Genomic DNA, 18,468 nt, shown 5'->3' on the forward strand with positions numbered 1-18,468 from the left:
CCCACGTCAGTCATCCTTCGTCTGCCCAGTGCCTGCCCGGCCTGCAGCCGCTGGCATTCCAACTGGCAGACATGCCTGGGTTTCCGGAATTCATTCATTTCCCCTCATACTGTGCAGTTCTCTCGGGAGGGGGTGGCGTATGCATTCCTGGCGTTTTGGAGGGGTTTTGGTTGTGTTGCATCCCCTCGGTTCGTGAGGAAGACATCGAGAATGTCGGTGTCTAGTGGTTTCTCTGCTGCTTCTGCTTCTCTTCTTCTCTGTCAGTACTAAGGTTGGAGGGCCTGATACATCCCCACCGCCATCTTTCCAGCCAACACAGTGTTTGCTCCTGCTTTTTACATCTTTGCTTCCCCTGAGATCCCTGACGAACCCCCAGATCTGTCACCTACTCCTATTGTCATTTCATTTTGCCTTAGGGTCTCTTTGTGACTTTCTCTTCTTGCTTCACTCTGCATCTTGTGGAAGGTGCTCAATGTGCTCTGGATCATGTTTCAGGGTGCGTTAGTGGATGATTTTTAAAGGTCTTCTCTTTAAATGTTCACAGTGATTTCTTTTTCTATTTCTACTGTATTCATGTTTTAAATTTACTCATAATGATTCTTATTGTTTTCCCCAGAGATTGTTTTCTGATTGTAGGTATATGGTGAGGAAGGGGGAGACGTGGATCTAGTCAGGTCTTGCAGTAGGGGTCAGTGACTCCTTATTAAGCACTAGATGTTTGAACTTGGGGATGGACAGTGTGGATGAAATACATGGTCAGTCTAGTTAATTCCAGGCAGACAAGGTTTAGCATTTTTTCCCCCATAAATTGTAACAGGGGTACATCAGAGGTAGTCTGCCACTTGCGTTATAAATTCCATTTCCGTTTTCTCTAGAAGCTAGTTCTAGTGTGATTCCTCGCTCCCAGTCCTGTTGGAAGTTCTCACCTTTTCCAGGGCTTTCTAGTCTTTGCAGTGAGGTTCTGCCAACCATGATCAGGAGCTTCCAGCCAGATCTGTCTTCAACAGAATGTGACTCTGTCAAGGTCATGTAGCCAGCTGGTGGCAAGGCCAGGTCTTTAATGCAGGCCTCCTTTCTCCCAGGCAAATCCTCAATCTTTAAGACCACCTGCCTCTCTTGTCCTGTCAGGCCCTGAGTTGTTATGTGATTTAGCAAGTGGCAGCTTCGTTAGAAGTTCATTTCTGTTTCAGAGTTTTAGCCTGAGGTGGACTTGTGTTGGCAGTGGCTGAACTCAGAGGATTATCTGCTTTGGGCCTTTGCAAATTAAAAAACAACAACAACAACAACAAAAAAAAAAACATTCATGGAGGTGGAAATTGCTAAGTGCTTGTTCCAAAAATGAGAAACATGTTTATGTGTCCTGAACATGAACTCCCAGGCATCAGAGAAGCAGAGACGAGGCAGCTTTTAGGAACTGGGTCTGTTTATGGCTCAGGCACCCTACCTAGCAACTGCCCTACTATCTCTTTTTGAAATGTTCATCAAAGACTGCTTCCTTAATTACCAGAAGAGTGCCTGCTTTTCATTTATGTCTGCCTCTATCTGGGCCAGACTTACCTCCGCAGGAACCAAACTGTCAACGTTTGAAAGAGAGTGGACAGGGTGTCTGACTAGCTGACAGTCTAATACAGCTCTCATTACAGATGCCGTCACATCCCTGAGGCCACAGAGCATTCTGAACCCACCACTCCTTTTGGGTTGACCAGGTATCCAGGTGATTAAAGCTTCAGCCTATTTGAGGCCATTTTATCCTCTGCCCTTAAAAACCAAACCTCCTTCACTTAATGCACATTTAACAGGCCATGGAAGATGAAGCCCAGCTGGCCATCACAGACTGATTTCCCAAAGTTGAACTATTTTGCGGGGCCTTCCCAGAGCCAGTTGTACTTAGGATAATACTCAGAACTCAGTAAATATTTTATCTACACAATTACCAGTTTGGTGATTTATATAATGCCAAATGCTATTATCATATTTAATCGACTATATGGAACCTTAGTCTTTATGTAATTAAATGTTAGTATACTTATAAAAACCAAGTTCATAAACTTGTCTCTGTCGGCCAGTCTTGAATATTTCTTAGGCTTCTGTTTGTGTGGCATTGTCCTGCAGAAAGGTGGTGGTCTTGGGGGAAAAGAAAACAGAATCCACAGATCTGGGGAATGTGAACTGGATTCTTTTTTTTTTTTTCTTTTTGCGGTGCTGGGGATCGAACCCAGGGCCTTGGGCATGCAAGGCAAGCACTCGACTGAGCTATCTCCCCAGCCTATGAACTGGACTCTTAACTCGTTGGATTCTCAGTTTCCTCATCTATAAAATGGTAATGATTAATTCCTGGATCAAGGAATGCTTGTCATGACAGAGAATTACAAGGAATGACTAGTCAGATGCTTGGCGAAGAATAAGCTTCCTCATAAGGATCACTCTCCACATCTGCATTATGGATGTATTTATTGAGTGGTTACCACCCCAAGTGGGCACCTCATCTGCTTTGTTTCTCTCCATGTTTTTATTGTCAGTATTCTCTGGTAAAATGTGAGCTCTGTGAAAGAAGGGACCATGTCTGTTAATCCCTGCTTTATCCCAGGGGACAAGCATACAGGAGACAGTCAATACATCATTAATGAATGAAATTCACATACGGGTGGAATACATTTAGAGAGGAGAAGAAGGAGGAATGAGAATTTCCAGACTACAAAAGTTTATTAGTGTTTCTTGTAAGACTGTGCTTGAGTTGAGAAAGGTTGTGTTTTGGGGTTAAATTGAAAATAATTCTAGTTCTGACTCTGCTTTTTTGCAAGCTGTAGAGCTTCCTCAAGGAAGTTACTTAACCTCTCTGATCCTCAGCTTCCAGTTTTGCAAAATTGTGCGTTGAATCTCGAAAAGCAACTCACAGGACTGTTCTAAAGGGCAAAATAAGGTAACAGTTATAAAGAACTTGGCACTTAATTGTTCAGAATTACAGAGTGGACACAGAAGGCTGGTTTTTATCAGGGTGGAAAATGAGAAAGCTTTAAGTGACCTGAGCTTGTCTTTGTTTCTTTCCTTCTGTCTTCCCTCCCTCCCTCCCTCCCTCCTTCCTTCCTTCCTTCCTTCCTCTTTTTCTTTCTTCCTCCCCTTCCTTCCCTCTCTCCCTCCCCCCTCTCTTTCTTTCCTTCCTTTTTTCTTTTTCTTTCTGTTTTTGGTATTGGGGTGCTTCATCACTCAACCATGTCCCCAGCCCCCCCACCGTTTTTTTTTTCTTTCTATTTTGAGACAGGGTCTCTCTGAGTTGCTCAGGTCCCATATTCTTTCTTGGGGATTCCTGATAACCCAGCAGTGACTCTTGCCAGTCCTTTCCTGCTCCTTACTGGGCCAGGGTGGGTCTCCCAACTGAGGTTTCTCCTGAGATTCTCAAAGCCAGGTCACTAATAGCTGAGGCCTGGAGGGGATGAAAGGGGCTCCAGAGTTCCCAGGAGAGCCACACCTGAACCATGTGACTATATAACCTTGAGCCACCCGGACAGTGAGTTGAGTCCCAGGGAGCAACTTGCCAGGCGGAAGGCTGGCAACTGAGGTCAGAGCCTGTGGTTGCTTCTCCATCTTGCTGCCTCTGAAAAAAAACTACATTAAAAATAAATCACTTTCAGAAGAAGAGGATTTTAGAAAACCAGCTGTTCCTGTAGCGTTGGCAGCTTTCGGGATGCAAAAATAAGCTTCCATCATCAGCCCTCATGCTTCCCTGCTTGCCTGGACGATGTCTATTAGATTGTCTTCAGACCTTTGAAAGGAAGAAGGAGCAAATTTTTCCCAAAAAGAGTCAGATAGTAAATATTTTAGTTATTCCCAGTTGCATGGTCTCCATCACAGCAACTCTGTCGATCAGCTGGAAAGCTGCCATCAACCTAGACAGGATGTAAACAAATGGGTGGGGTTGTGTTCCAATAAAACTTTATTTAGAAAGATAAAGGACAAGGACTGAAGTTTTAGTTCACAGGCCATTTTCTGACCTCTGTGTTAAGCAACCTGATTTGGAGAAAGCCATCAGTTCCTGTGTTACTTATCCTGCTTCCTATACTTTGCAGGGTGGGAGGAGTGGTACCCAGAGGAGGGGGCCTGAGTTTATGGGGGTCTTGTGAGGCTGGCATTTCTCACCCATAACCATGGCTACCTCTGTGGTCAAGCAGAGGTATTCTAGCAAATGAGACCAGGAAAGGCAGAATTCAAACTGGGTCATTAAATAAGGAAGAGACCCTGGGGCACATGACAGGAACTTATGTGGAGACGGGATTGTGGGGTTTCCTTTGTGCTATTGAGCATCTTAAACATAGAGACATACTTCTCAGTATGGATATAAACAAGTCTTTTTTTGCTTCTTTTAAGTATATGTCTATATGGAGAGTGTGTGTGTGTGTGTGTGTGTTTGTGTGTGTCTTCATGATATTCTATAAAGGGGAAGATCATCGTGGACATTAATGGAGAGCTTGCTATGTACTAGGTATGGTGCCATTTTACATAGTGTTTATTGCTCATGATAACTTAGAAGGAATGTGTCATTACTGTCCTCAGTTCTTGGATGAAGGAACTGAGGAGGGCTGACCCTGAAGGTTCTATCTCCCGTCTTCTATATGACATGAACTCCGGGTGGCCTCACCTGTTCGGTTGCTGTAGGAATGACATACCTTGGGGGTCATGAGGCAGGATATCAGGCAATTAGAGGTTGAGGCTGTGGAGATGGTGCAGGGCAGTGCTGGAGGGGTAGGAGTTGATGGAACTTGGGCACCGATACAGGCACAGGCCAGATGCCTACGTATGTCAATGGATTTGCAAGGAAATTCGTGGCTTCCAACATGCTCTGCATGTCTCTGGCCATTTCCTGGCTGTGGTACTTGTGTTGACTTGGTGAACTGGCTCTTAGTTTCATGGTGTGTGGAATGTCAATGGCGATCGTCGATCTTCGCTACCCCACAGGGCTCCTTGGAGGGTTAGGTGAGATAATCCATGGTAGTGATGCCATAGACCTGGCGCAAAGTAAGCCCTTGATAAATGATCCTAATTGTTCCCTCTTCATGGATGAGGAAATGAAGGCTCAGAATTTTCTCTCACACACTCACAGTCACAAAGAAAGTGCCAGAACAAAACTGTACACCATCCTTGATGCCAAGTTTTGCTCCTCGGATACCCTCCCCATCCTCCACCCATCTGTCCATTTGTTCCTGAGGCATTTTTGAGTTTCCCCTGAGCTCTTCCATGAGCCCCAGGACTTGGTGGTGAGTGGAATGGAGCAGCCTTCCCGTCCTGCTTGGCAGTAGAGAGAAGGACTAAGTTAGCAGGTGAGTAAATACAGAGCTGGAAGAGTGTCAGCCGGGAGTGGCGGCGCCTGCCAGCTCCGGCAAGGTGGCCTGATAGAGATCGAATGGGGAGGGAGAAGGATTATCACTGTCTTTCCCAGGAGGGTGGCATTTGAGATCTGGTGGGGACGTGCCCAGCAGCAGTGGTCCAGGCAGGGCAGTGGTGACCAGGGCAGCTGGGCTGGGGCCCCAGGGCCCTCAGATGTTGACGGCTCCTGCCAGAAACCCCTTTGTTCTGGGAAACCTCTCCTCACCTTTTCCCATCTGATCTAAGGCTTTTCCCTTGAGAGGTCCTCTGACTTGAGGTCATCTCTTTCCTTTGTGGATCCTTCAAAATAAAAATAAAACAGACATCACCATTGTGTCAGAGGAGATGAGAGCTGCTTTCTGGTCCCAACGGGGCCGGGCTCTGCTCTGGGGCCCAGCGTCTGGGTTCCGTTCCAGCTCCAGACCCCTTCCCTGTGTGGTCTTGCCCATTTTCTGCCTGTTTGTCCACCTGCAAAATTAGGAGTGGGGCCAGATGATCCCTCTGCCTTTGTATTCGAGAGGACGGGAGGAGCCCCGCACCTGCTCCCACACTGTGTCTGAGGAGGAAGACTTGCCGGTTGGGCAGGGCCGCGTTCCAGCGGGGTGGACTGTGCAGCTGGTGTCCAGGTGGGTCCTCCCTCACCTGTTGTGTGTGGTTTTCCCACCCCTCCCCCACCCTGCCTTTGGTGGGTTGAGGCTGGAAGCTGGCCCCATATCTGGCTCCTTTGTCACAGTCCCGCCACTCTCTCCCCTACCCGCCTTCTGTCACAAAGCATCACAGTGTCACCTGCAAATGGTGGCCTGGAAGGCTGTGAATGTGAGAGGGCAGGAGTGCCACTCGCCAGGTGGAGCAGACTAAGGCCGTGGTGGTCCTCCTGGAGGGGCCAGGTGGATCCGAGGCTCTTATTTCCTGGGGGCACTTGCCGCTGTTCGTGTTCCAGCCAATGGGTGCCATGAGGACAATACAGACGTGTCTGATGGGCTGTCAGAAGCTGAGGGTCCTAGGAGAGCGTTGAACTCATGGCCTCTGTCACACTCAAGGCAACCCTGGCTGCCTAACTTGCCTGGGGTCAGTGGCAAAGTGGCGAAGGCCTGGGATTACGGTGTAGATGCATAGCATGTGGCCATGGGCCACAGGAGGTGTGGGTGCGCTCAGACACCGTCTCTTCAAATATTTTGTTTGTTTTAAGAGATTCTGCAGGCTGAACACATATAACATAGTTATCTTTTCCATTTTGAATTCATACATTGGCATTAAATATTAATTTAACAAATACTTATTTGACAACTACTGTGTTCCAGGCACTGTTCCAAGACTTTACAAATAAAAAGTTCACCCCGTCCTCGTAACAACGCCAAGAGGTAGAAGCTGTGAGGATCCTGGGTTTATAGACAGGGAAGTCGAGGCACTGGAGGTCTAATAACTTGGCTGAGGTCGTTCAGCTACATAAATAAATTTAAAAAGACAGCTCAGCTGTTGGCTCTGGGGACCGTGGTTCTAACATGCCTATGTGCAGTGTGTCACGGACAGAGAACATCATCCCCCACCCCAGGTGAGCAAGCCTGAAGCAGGGCCTGGCAGGGCACCAGCACATGAGATCAGGTTCTGGGACACCATGGTTTCCATTCACCCTGTGCTTTAACCTCAGCTCTGTGCTGCGTAGAAGTCTGAATCTGTCTCTGATCCAGAGGACACCCAGCAGCAAGTTCATTATTCTCCCTTGAAGTCCCTTGGCTAATGTCCACCTTTGTTGCCTTCATTCCTGGATTTAATGCAAAGGGCCACATTAACCCAAATTGCCACTCAGAGTCTCATGGAGAAAGAACCAAATGAACAAATCGAACCCCTTTTCCTGGTCCTTGGGGAGTGTCCAAGCCATGAGAGAGACATCATCTTATTTATAATAAATTCACTGTTCAAAGAACTTTAAAACATTTTTTTTTACTATTAAGAGTATTGTTTCTATCTGTTGAGTCCATGAGTGTTTGACATTGGATGACTTTATAAAACATTCTACTAATTGGATTTGTTAAAGCAAATAAATCAAACACTAATTGGAACGTGCCCTGCCATTATTTTTGCTTACTGAATTAGATATAATGGTGTGAAGGCCTTCTTATCATATTTGTGCACTTATTTAAACACCCCCCTGGCACACACTTTTGCAAATTCAATTAGATATTCAAAGAAGAAATTCAATTTATGCAAGGCTGGTTTACATTCATTCCGGGGGCAAGACTCGGCTCCCTGCGATAGGCCGCTCACGATTAATGAGCCCCACATAGACGCTGTCCTGCCTTCAAAGCATTTGTTGGCACCAGGGTGGGAGCTCGATGATTCGGGGGCTGGGGTACTTTATCTTTCGAATGCACGTGTCCACAGAGCACGGTTGGCTTCATGGGCCTGTGGTCCTGTGGGCCCTCACTCTTGGTTTTATGCTCTGCTATTGCCTGTCTTTGATTTCTTCATAGTTGTCAATCAAGGGACTGCTCTGTGGTTTTGACCTTGGCCCACAGATGTTGTAGCTTGGTCCTCCTACCTTGGTGGTTTTCTTGGTTCTCAGACTTTCTGGCCAAAGCAGAAAGTCCTCGATTAGAGTGTTGGCTCTGTCCTTCATCTGGTTCTGAGTATGCCATCTTGTCTGGCCTCAGTTTTCTTATCTGTGAAGTGGGAGCTCTCCTCCTTACCCACAAACAACACACGCTGTAGCGGAGGTGAAGTGCTTACTTAAACTCAGAGTCTTAGATCTTCACTCAGTCCCTTGTCTGAGACCCAGGCCTGTGACATCAGAATGGAAGACACATTCCCACTTCATTTCCCAGAGACAGGAAGAAGCATTCTACAGCCGAGGAACAGGAGGGGAGTGTCCAAAGTACAGGACATACACATTTAAATGGTGACATGTAATGTTGGGTTCAAACTATATTAACATTGGAAAATTTTATGTCACCAGAGCTGAAGTTATAGCAAACTACAGCCTGCAGACCAAATTTAGGCCTGTGCTGATTTTCATATAAATGAAAAAGTGTTCTTACATTTTTAGATGGTTAGGAAAATCGAAAGAATACTATCTTGTGACATGTGAAAATCATGACATTCAAAGTACAGTGTGAATGAATAAAATGATCTGAGGACACAGTCAAGCCCACAAGCCCATTCTTACCACCTCATTTACGATGACTTCTGTGCTGCAGTGGCTTGTTGAGTCCCGGTGACAAAGGCCACCTGCCCGGCTGTGATAGAATTCTTATATGGCCCCTAGATTCCTGGCTTCTGATGTGTCCTGTGAGATCACAGCCCTCTGTGCAGAACTGTGTGCAGAATGGATTTCACTCCCCTGATCAAGTTATGTTGGTGAGGAAGGCGAAGGCATCTTCAGATATAACTGAACTTCAGAATTCATTGGCTTTGGCTTATTAGAAGGGTGATTTCCTGGATGAACCCAAATGAAGCAGATGAGGAAGAGGTCAGAAATGCGAGGGCTCACGGAGGGGCCATGTGGCCAGGAGAAGAGGGACTTAAGTCCTGTAACCATAAGAAACTGAATTCTGCCCAAACCACAGGAACTCTACAAAGAACCCCAAGATCCAGAAAGAACACAGCTCAGCTGACACCTGGTTTTCAGCCTGTGGGACCCTAAGAAGAGAGTCTCTTGGCAGTGCCTGGCCTTCTGCCTGACAGAAAACGCACATTATAGATAGGTACTTTAAGATGCTAAGTTGATGATAATTTGTTCCTCAGCAGAGGAAATTAATGCACCATGATATGGTCTGAATTGCGTTCCTCTGAAATTCACATGTCAAAACCTTAATCCCAGTATCACTGAATTTGGAGATAGATAGGGCCTGTGAAAAGGTTGGGTGGGCCAGGTGTGGTATATACCGGCTATCCCAGCAATTTAGGGGCCTGAGGCAGGAGGATTCCAAGTTCAAGATAGTTTCAGCAATTTAGCAAGATGCTGTCTCAAAATAAAAAAAATAAGAAGGACTGAGAGTGCAGCAAAGTGGTAGAGCACCCCTGGGTTCCATCTCCAGTGCTGGGGAAATAATAAAAAAGTCAGATGGGGTCGCGGGGTGAGGCCTTAGCTCCAGGGGCCTGGGAAGAGAAACCAGAGCTCATTCTCTGCTCACATCAGCGTACCTATGGCGATGTAGTGGGCAGGTGGCCATCTGCAAGCCAGGAAGCAGGCTCTTCCCAGAAACTGGCTCTCCAGAAACTGAGAAAATAAATGTCTATTGTTGAAGTCAGCCCCTGTGTGGTATTTTGTAACTGGTAGCAAGAGCAGGCTAAGTCAATCCGTGAGGCTGAGAATATTTACTATTGAGCTCTTTAAAGAAAACGTTTGACCATCATACCCCCCACTTAACAATAATAAAAACTATCTTGATCCTATCTCCCTTTCCTGTGCCCTCTCACCATTTATTCCTGCTACATCTTGAGTCTGAAGAGCTCACAAGGGAGCTCTCTCCACATCTCCTGCTGATCTTGAGCCTCCAATTCCATTTTTCCCTTTCCCACCGTGCCATGGCCTCCCTGTGAGCTGAAGGCACAGAGGCTCCGCTATGCCTTGACTCCAAGACTGCAGACTGGCACCTTGGCCCTAGGCAGTGATTTGGCAGCAGGATATATGCAGACTGGCTCAGCGGCATCTTATGATGAGGAAGAGCTTGCACCACCTCAGCCTGTCCTTTCAAGGTCAAGGTTGTCTTTCCAGTTCATTGCCATGGCAACCTAGTGCAGTGGGTCAGTGTGCAAAGTGATCTAGTCTGGGTTCAAAGACAAGCTGTGCTGTTTGCGATGGGTGTGCTCTTGGGCATATCTTTTTTAATCTTTCAATGCTTTAGTTTCTTTGTGCATAAAATGCGACCTTATGGTTGTATTTATCTCATGGAGTGATTGTGGTCAGTAATGGAGTCACCGTTGGTGAGCACTTGGCACAGAGCCTGACACTTGGTTCAGTGCCTGTGCCAGTGTGGGTCATTGCTCTTGTGCGCAGGTCTGTGGGACTTGCCTCTGCCCAGCAGCTTTGCCTCCATCTCTTGCGGTTGCACCTTGATCCCTGGCCCTGGCCCCTCTGCTCCACACCTGCTCACAGCTGGATTCGCAGCAGTCTCGGGGCTTGTTCTGCACCCTCTGGAAATAATTGTATTTCTCCTCTAGTGGCTTCTGGGCCTGTCCATGCCTCACCTCACTCTTCTTTCTTATCCAGTAGCCTGATGGCTTCTTATTTCACCCTTCATCTTCCCTGCTCTCTCTGGATTTAGTCTCTGACTTTGATGGTTTCGGTTGAATGCTCTTTCAAAGGTCCTGACCTCTAAGCCCTAAATCTCTACCTGCTGCCAGGCCTCCGCTGGGTTCACCTGGGCCCTAGGCGAAGACTGATAGATGGTCGAGAGTCCCCTGGGTGGGCGCCAGCCTGGTTCCTCTCTGTGAGTGGAGGTCCATTTAGCCCTTCATTGACTAAAGGTCAAGCCCAACCTGTGGGTTACACTCTGAGAGAGGACAGCGTGGCATTCTCCGGCTCTCTTGGATCTCTAGATCATGGAACTGGGGAGATAGTGATGTGACCTCAGGTGCTCTAGATCTGCAGGTTTCCTAGGACTTTCACTCGCAGTTACATATGCCAGGGAAGCGGGTGTTTCTGTGCATCCTCGCTCATGGCCAATCAGCATGGTTTCTGATTATGTTTGTCAAAATTATGAGCTTCACCGGAAGTAGTGCCTACCATCTAGAACAACCTAAGGCAAATTTCCACTTTTTTCTTTTCTTTTTTTTTAAATATTGGGCTCAGTTTGCTATCTTCTCTAAGCTCTAGTGTTGAATATTATAGGCACAACTCTCTATTCCAGAAGCAGTAGGGCGAGACTCAGATTCTGTGAAACACCGAGTATTCTAAAAGGGGGAGGGTCGGAGCAATGGTGAGTACCTGGGCTTTGGTACCAAGCTTCAGGCTAATGTCCTCACTCTGCTGCTTCCTGTGGGTGAGCTTACTTCTCTGAGCCTGTGCCACTACATCTGTAAGATGGGTATAATCCAAGTATCAGGACCTGTGGTGAGGGTTAAAGATGGTATGGGCCCTACCTGCACACCTCCTCACATTAGCTGTCAATGAAAGAAGGTGTTACTATTATTGTATATATGTTTTTCCCCCAGGTGAGCAAGTCCCTTATAGGACTGTGGTGACAAGTTTACATCTGTAAGATGGAGAGAGCCGTGCTTTTCTCTTAGTGCAGGAATTGGTAAACCAAGGCCCCTGGACAAAATCTGGTTTGCTACCATTGTTGTAAATAAAGTTTTATTGAAACATACCCATGCCCTTTGATCGCATGCTATCTAAGGCTGTTTAGGCATTACAATGGCAGAGTTGAGTAGTTGTGACAGAGACTAGGTGGCCCCAAAGCTGAAAATATTTAATGTCTGGTCCTTTACAGAAAAAGTTTGCTTGCCCCTGTCCTAGAGGGTTGTGTTGGAGCTACCTACATTCATATGTGGATAGATTTACATATATACCTACATAGCTCCAATATAGTGCCTGGCACACTGCAGAATCCCAACAAATCTTTAGTTCCTCTTCTGAACTTAATTCTGCTCAAGAATACACAGGATCATATCTGAAAAATGCAGAGGCAGACACATTTGTATTTTTATTGAATTCTATTTCTCTCTCATTTTCAGAAGAAGAGCTCATGTTTAAAAAAAATTCTGATTGGCACTATAAACTTTATTTATGCTTTAATGTATCCTAAAGTATGTACCCAGCACTATTTTTGCTTCCCTTACAGATGCCGATATGCTATACATTACCAAATCCAAATGGATTTTCAAAATCCAATTTCCTTGCTACAGTTTCCCATTTCTCTGTTGACTTTTTATGTTTGACTCACATCGGAGCATCTGGGGCCTTTGCCACGTTTTGACCTCAACCTGCCCAGGGAGATAGCTCTTCTGTTTAGGTGCTGCTCTTCTGTTCAGGGTCCTTGGATAGTGGCTCTCCTTGCCTGTCCTCCTGCAGTTATAGGGGTCTTCATCAAACCAGGTTGTGTCCTCTGAAGGCTAAGCCTAGCTTCTGGGGAGAAGGTGGGGTGTTTGTTTCCCACAAAAATGATTGTGGTAAAGTTGACATTGGTTAAATGGGCCACCTGCCCCTCATACCTGAGTGGAGTCAGCATCCAAATGAGTTTCCTTAGGAAATCTCCCTACACATCTGTCTTCCCTAAGTAGCCTGCCTTGAACACCTGCAACCATGGCTGGCCCTTTTGTTTTTGTTTTGTGTTTGGGACAGATATTATGGCCTCTACGAGTTGTAAATTGAGAGAAGCAATTTTTAGAAGAACAAGAGGGATCTGTAGTGAGATCCAGGGTTGCAGGTTTGAATGTTTCATGCTCCAGTCCAGGGGCGGTGTGACTTTCTTTTCTTTTCCTCCCCTCCAAGGCTCCCAGTGACCCTGACATTATAGTTCGCGCTTGGGCTGGTGGCATGGCTCTGCGTCTCTGTGATCCCTGAGAGTTCTCAGATCCTTTTGAGTCTCTGGAACACTTAGACTTTGCAGCTGGAGGTTTCCTTGTGGTCATCTTGTCCCTGAAGCCCAGAAAATGGTGACTCAGAAGTGGGAAGGGAGGTTGTACCCAGCTGGCAATGCCACTTGCTGTCAGGTTGTGCAGTCTCGAGCTCACAACTACTCTGCTTCTCAATCTGTGGATGAAGAGGAGGAAAATCCAGGGATGATGTCTTGAAAAATATTTAAGTGCATTTTCTCTCCTGATTAGTTTTAAACTCTTATCTCTGAATCAAGCCAGACCAACGGGGTGCAGGTACCTAGATTGTGTCTTTGGGGTCCCAGGGAGTTGGTCTTCCTGATGCGTGTGTTTGGGTGATGCTATCAGTTTATACTGAGAATGATTATAAGAAACATTTTCATGAAATGGTCACGTACCCCTCATGTGGATGTTGTTTCAGATATGGGATGTTGTTCATTACTGGATATGAGGTTTCTGTTACGACTCTCCCTGCAGAGCTCTTGTCTGATCTAAACCCTGGGACTGGTTGTCATTTTCCTGAGCAATCTGACGTTTATTGCATGAACACAGTGTCCAGTACCTGGCCAATTTTTCTATTTAATATTGGGTGTCAGAAGCTCGGAGTCAAACCTATCACCCCCTTTTAGCAGATGGGCGTGAGGGAAATTGCAGCACGGATTTGTAACTCCCTCTTCTGTCCTGCTTTTCTTTCTTTTCCTGTCCTCAATTTGATTTTTGTCACCAGGCTGTACTTTCTGCTTCTATATTTATCAGGCTGCTGCAGCTGCACCAATGACCAGTTAGACAGCATCCCTTGAATGTTGTTATGCTTTGGATATGAGGTATTCCCCCCAAAAAAGCTCATGATTGGTGAGGGAGTGATGTTCAGAGGTGAAATGATTTGCTTCGGAGAGCTGTAATCTAATCGGAAGATTAATCCATTTGATGGAATAATAATTTGAAAGACTACCATACTGAGTAGTAACTGTAGGCAGGTAGGGCATGGTCAGAGGGAGTCCGTCCCTGGGGGCATGCCCTGTGGCTTTAGATTCTGTCCCTGGCATCTCTCTTGCTCTCTGTGCTTCCAAGCTGCCATGAGCTGAGCAGCTTCCCTCCACCATGCCCTTCCGCCATGATGTTCTGCCACAGCCCAGGCCCAGAGCAACAAGTCGGCTAACCACGGACTGATCCTGCGATGCCATGACCCAAATAAACTTTTTATTTTCTAAGTTGTTCTTGTCAGGATTTTGGTCATAGTGATGAAAAGTTGACTAACACAGAAAAATGTGGTCTGTGTTCTAGATGTACGTAGAGCACAGAGGGAAATTACATCCCCCAGCTGTATTTTCTGCATGGCCTGGAGCCCAGGAATGGACCATGTGTCCTAAGACTCAGACAATTGTGTGAAAACGTGCAGAACAGGCACCTCTTTCTAGAAAGTCTTCTCTAGGAGGGACATTGAAGGGTTGACAAATTCTGCAGAATGGGGTAGAAATGGCAGCAGGGTGTGAATTTCCCAAAGAGATTGTGGCTCAAGACAGAGTGAAAGGCAGCTTTCCACTCCACTCTAATTGAGTTCTTCCATACCTTTGGAGGTCCTTATCCCAGGAGGCCTAGAACCCCAGTGTCAAAGGTCAGACTATTATAAGGGGAAAGCATTTGTTCATTTGCTGCAGATTGAAGTGACCATCACTTCAGCAACAGGGGCAGCAAGGTAGTCTAGGAAATATCTTTGAAGCAGAGATGTGCCCTGGACCTTAGCAGTCAGCTCAGGTGTAACTGCCTACCTATGATTGTGCAGGAGTAGGTAGGTGAAGCTCAGGACTTGGAAGAGCAGGTGACTGTGCCTTTAGCATTTATTGGTTCATTCATTCAACAAATACTTTTAAACTCCTGTATGCTAGAATTATTCCCACTCTGAAGGTGACTTTCTAGTGGAAGCTGGTGGATCAGCTGTCTCCCTCGTTGCCCTTTGAGACCACCCTTCTCCATTCCATCTGGGATGGAACTTCCCATCATGGCTACCCCTCTTGCCCTCTTGTCTCTATGATTAACTCTTTTTATGCTGATACTTTTCGGTTCACACTGGGTGCTGCCTTTCTTCCCTCAGTTCCCCATGGCACCAGTGACACATGGCTGTTGTATGCCGCCAACTTCCCTGAGAGGTTGGGTGTAGTGAAGGACCACGGTGAAGCAGGACAGAAGGCCATTTCCAATTCATGGTTAGAAAGTTTCTCAGACCACTTCAGCTTAGCGATCCTGTCAGCCACTCCCAGATGCGGTCTTCGTAGCACGTCCACCAACGTGCAATTGTCCATGAGCTCACTCGTTTCCTCTCTATCTGTCTCATCTATCACAATTGCATACCTTTTCTGTAAACCACTGTATAGCCGGTGGCTAGTATTACATCTCTTCTTCAGGAAGTCTTCAGTTAAATCGCTGTTGCATGAGTGGATGAGTGGATGAACAGTCATTTTGGTCCTTATCAGTGCATTAATCAGTTCTTATCCTCTATTTCCCAGTGAAAATTTTTCATTGGTCATTGTGTTAGTCAGATTTTCATTATCGTGACCAAAATATCTAACAAGGACAACTTAGTGGAGGAAAAGTTTATTTTGGTTCATGGTTTCAGAGATTTGGTCCATGGTTGGCAGTTTCCATTGCTCTGGGCTGGAGGTGAGCGGAGCCCTGTGGTTGAAGAATACAGAGGAGGAAAGCTAATCAGCTTTTGGTGATTGGGAAATACGGGGAGTGGGGTGGTGCATAGGGAACATACACCCTTCCAGAGGGTGTCCCCAGTGACCCATCTTCTCTGGCCACACCTACAGTTGACACCCAGTTAGTTCATTCAAATTCAGATGGACCCATTAGGCTACAGCTCTCACGGTCTATTCACTTTACCTCCAAATATTCCTGCATCAACACAGAGCTTTTAGGGGACACCTCATTTCCAAACCACAGCAGCCATCACCTTCTAAATTTTTCATTTTGCTTCTTGGACTTCTCTCTCCTTTTCCTTTCCTTTCCTCTCTAGTTGTCCGTATAACACCCCTTGTACCACCACCAATTCCTGGTTTTTACTGCAAATCGATTTAATTATCAGAACTCAATTCTCCAACTTCTGCACCACCAAAATAGGTCCAGCCCTCCATTGCCTAGTCCAAGATTCTCGGGTTGCTATCTTGGTCCATTTGCACTGCTATAACAAAATACCTTAAACTGGGAAATTTATACAAATAGAAATGTATTGCTCATGGTGCAGAGGCTGGGAAGTCCAAAATCAAGTTGCCAACAGATTCAGTGTCTAGTGAGGATCTGTTTTTCATAGATGGTGCTATCTATGTGTCCTCAAGTGGCAGAGGGCAAACAGGTTCCCTAGGCCTCTTTATAAGGCAGGGATCCCATTTGCAAGAGCTCTACTAGTCATCCACCAAAAGTCCCATCTCTTCACACCGTGGCACGTGGGGTTAGGTTTCAGCATATGAGACTTAGGTGGGGGACATGTAGATGTCCGGTTTATTGAAGATGTTGTTCTATGTATGGCAGGGAACGAATGGGTGTTTAAAGGAGGGGGAAGGTGATGTGATGATGTCTCTGATCATCAAGGAGACAGACATCAAAGGGACAGTGTGAAACGCGTCTGGGAGACCAGCCTGCAGGCTGCTGTGGGGAATCAGTCCCACTGGGGCCTCCTGCCTTCATATACCCTGTGGGCGCCCCCAGGATGCCCTTCCCCCCACTCGCTGCCCATGGAGATGTTCCCGCCTGTTAGAGTCCTGTTAGTTCTCCTCCTCTTCTTCTCCGTCCCCCTCCAGGATGTGGTGGGCTCCTATTTCTCTGGGCACACCAGCATCACCTCGCTGGAGCTTCCACATCTATCATTGTTACCTCCAGGGGACTTTTGACACAAAACCTATGCTTAGTGAATCTTTGTCAGAGTGAATGAACCACTTATTGTCAAATGGTGGATAGTTGGAACTTAGTTAAAAGGAGAAACTCTGCATGTTATCTGCATCAACTTTACTGTCTTCCTGGTATATGATCATCTGATTTCTCACAAATTTGCTTGCTACTCCATGAAAAATGGGTTTTCAGACTGAGTTCACAGAGAAGGAGGTGGGCATCAAGACTGTGTTCTGTGCCACTCTTTATATGTTAATCCACTCAATGGCATTTCCGTATGATGGCTATTTCCTTCCATGTTACAGGTGGGGGAACCGAGACTCGGGTTTTAAGCATGTGGCCCAAGCATGTGCAGCTTTGCAAAACCAAACTGCGGGTCCAGTTTTGCTGGACTCTGAAGCTAGTTCTCTTCCTGCTGCCTGTCGCATTTCTCCATGTTGTGAGCAGCAATTACAGAGGCGTGTCCTGGCATTCAGTTTTCCTACTTTAGAAGGAGACGTTGCTGTTTACTTTCTCAGGAAGGAAGATTGAAATCAATGTAACTACCCTTGTTAACTTTTTAAAACAGGGGGGCCTGCTGGTGCCAGCGTCTTTCCTATGAGCACCAAAGCACATATAAAAATCCAATTTGCTTGCCTTTTTGTAAAGAAGTCTTCTCCAGAGTTTAAAATGCAAAACTGTAAATGAAGAACCAATGAGAAAAGGGGAACGAGCCAAGCCTCAGACACAGGGATGTATTTACCATGTTTTTTTTTTTTTTTTTTTTTTTTTTTGTCTGCAGGTGGCTGTTCCTTTGATGAGCACTACAGCAACTGTGGATATAGTGTGGCCCTAGGGACCAATGGGTTCACATGGGAGCAGATTAACACGTGGGAAAAACCAATGCTGGACCCAGCAGTGCCTACAGGTATGTGATTCATCTTTTGGGGGGCTGTGATGGGGGAAAAATTTCTTATGGATTGAACTGTCTGAGAGGGCAACAGATAACTCTTAGGTAGTGAGTTTCCCATCCTCCGAGAAGTTCAAACCAAGACTGAGTGAATTCTTCAGGATGTAGCGAGAGTCACTTATCTCCGGGATTCAGGGATATTTAGAATTTCTTTTACCTTTGAGATTCTAAGCTCTAGGTATTCCTAGGGTATCACTGGGTTTTGCATGGGAGTCTGATGGTGTTGGGATTTGGGGGGAAGAAAGATCTGGGGGAGGATTTGAAGTCACTCCTTTTCTTCTAGGCTGCATAGACACAGGTTGCATGTACATAGGGAAAATTCCAGAGTATTACTCATAAAGTCAGTGTCCTGACCTCCTGAATACCAAGCTTGTCCTCAGCCAATGGAACCAAAGTCCAGTAGACTCCTGATGGATATCTGCAGGAGAGGGACAACTGATACGCTTAGGGGGAATACCCAGAGGACACGTACTCATACTCAGGGGGAACACCTGGAGAGAGGTGCATCCTGATGAGGTTTACCTGGTGAGACGAGGTATCAAGAATTGCAGCTCTGGGAAAGTTCAGAGTGCCCTCCGGCCCGGTTGGGTTGGTGGGTGGAGAAGAGCTGCCTTTCTCTGTGGGTCCTCTGGGCTGAGGGCTCCCAGCAGCCCACAGGTCCTGGTCTTCAGCAGCCCCTCCTGAGGCTCTCCCTTGCTTTCCTTTGTCTCCTTGGCTTACTCTGACCTTTAAGCATCTGT

At 46.4% G+C, this 18,468-nt stretch overlaps 1 protein-coding gene across 8 annotated transcripts in view; it reads left to right on the forward strand.

The window, feature by feature from the left end:
• The window catches only part of Ptprt (protein tyrosine phosphatase receptor type T), a 1,023,334-nt gene that overhangs the window by 259,109 nt on the left and 745,757 nt on the right, over window positions 1–18,468 (forward strand). For all 8 annotated transcript variants that reach the window (XM_047539644.1, XM_047539637.1, XM_047539640.1 and 5 more), the window contains exon 2: window positions 17,561–17,686. In XM_047539644.1, the coding sequence (XP_047395600.1) occupies window positions 17,561–17,686 (126 nt within the window). The remainder of the gene's footprint in view (window positions 1–17,560; window positions 17,687–18,468) is intronic.

Source organism: Sciurus carolinensis, chromosome 2 (genome assembly GCF_902686445.1).
Source record: "Sciurus carolinensis chromosome 2, mSciCar1.2, whole genome shotgun sequence".
Lineage (NCBI taxonomy): Eukaryota > Metazoa > Chordata > Mammalia > Rodentia > Sciuridae > Sciurus > Sciurus carolinensis.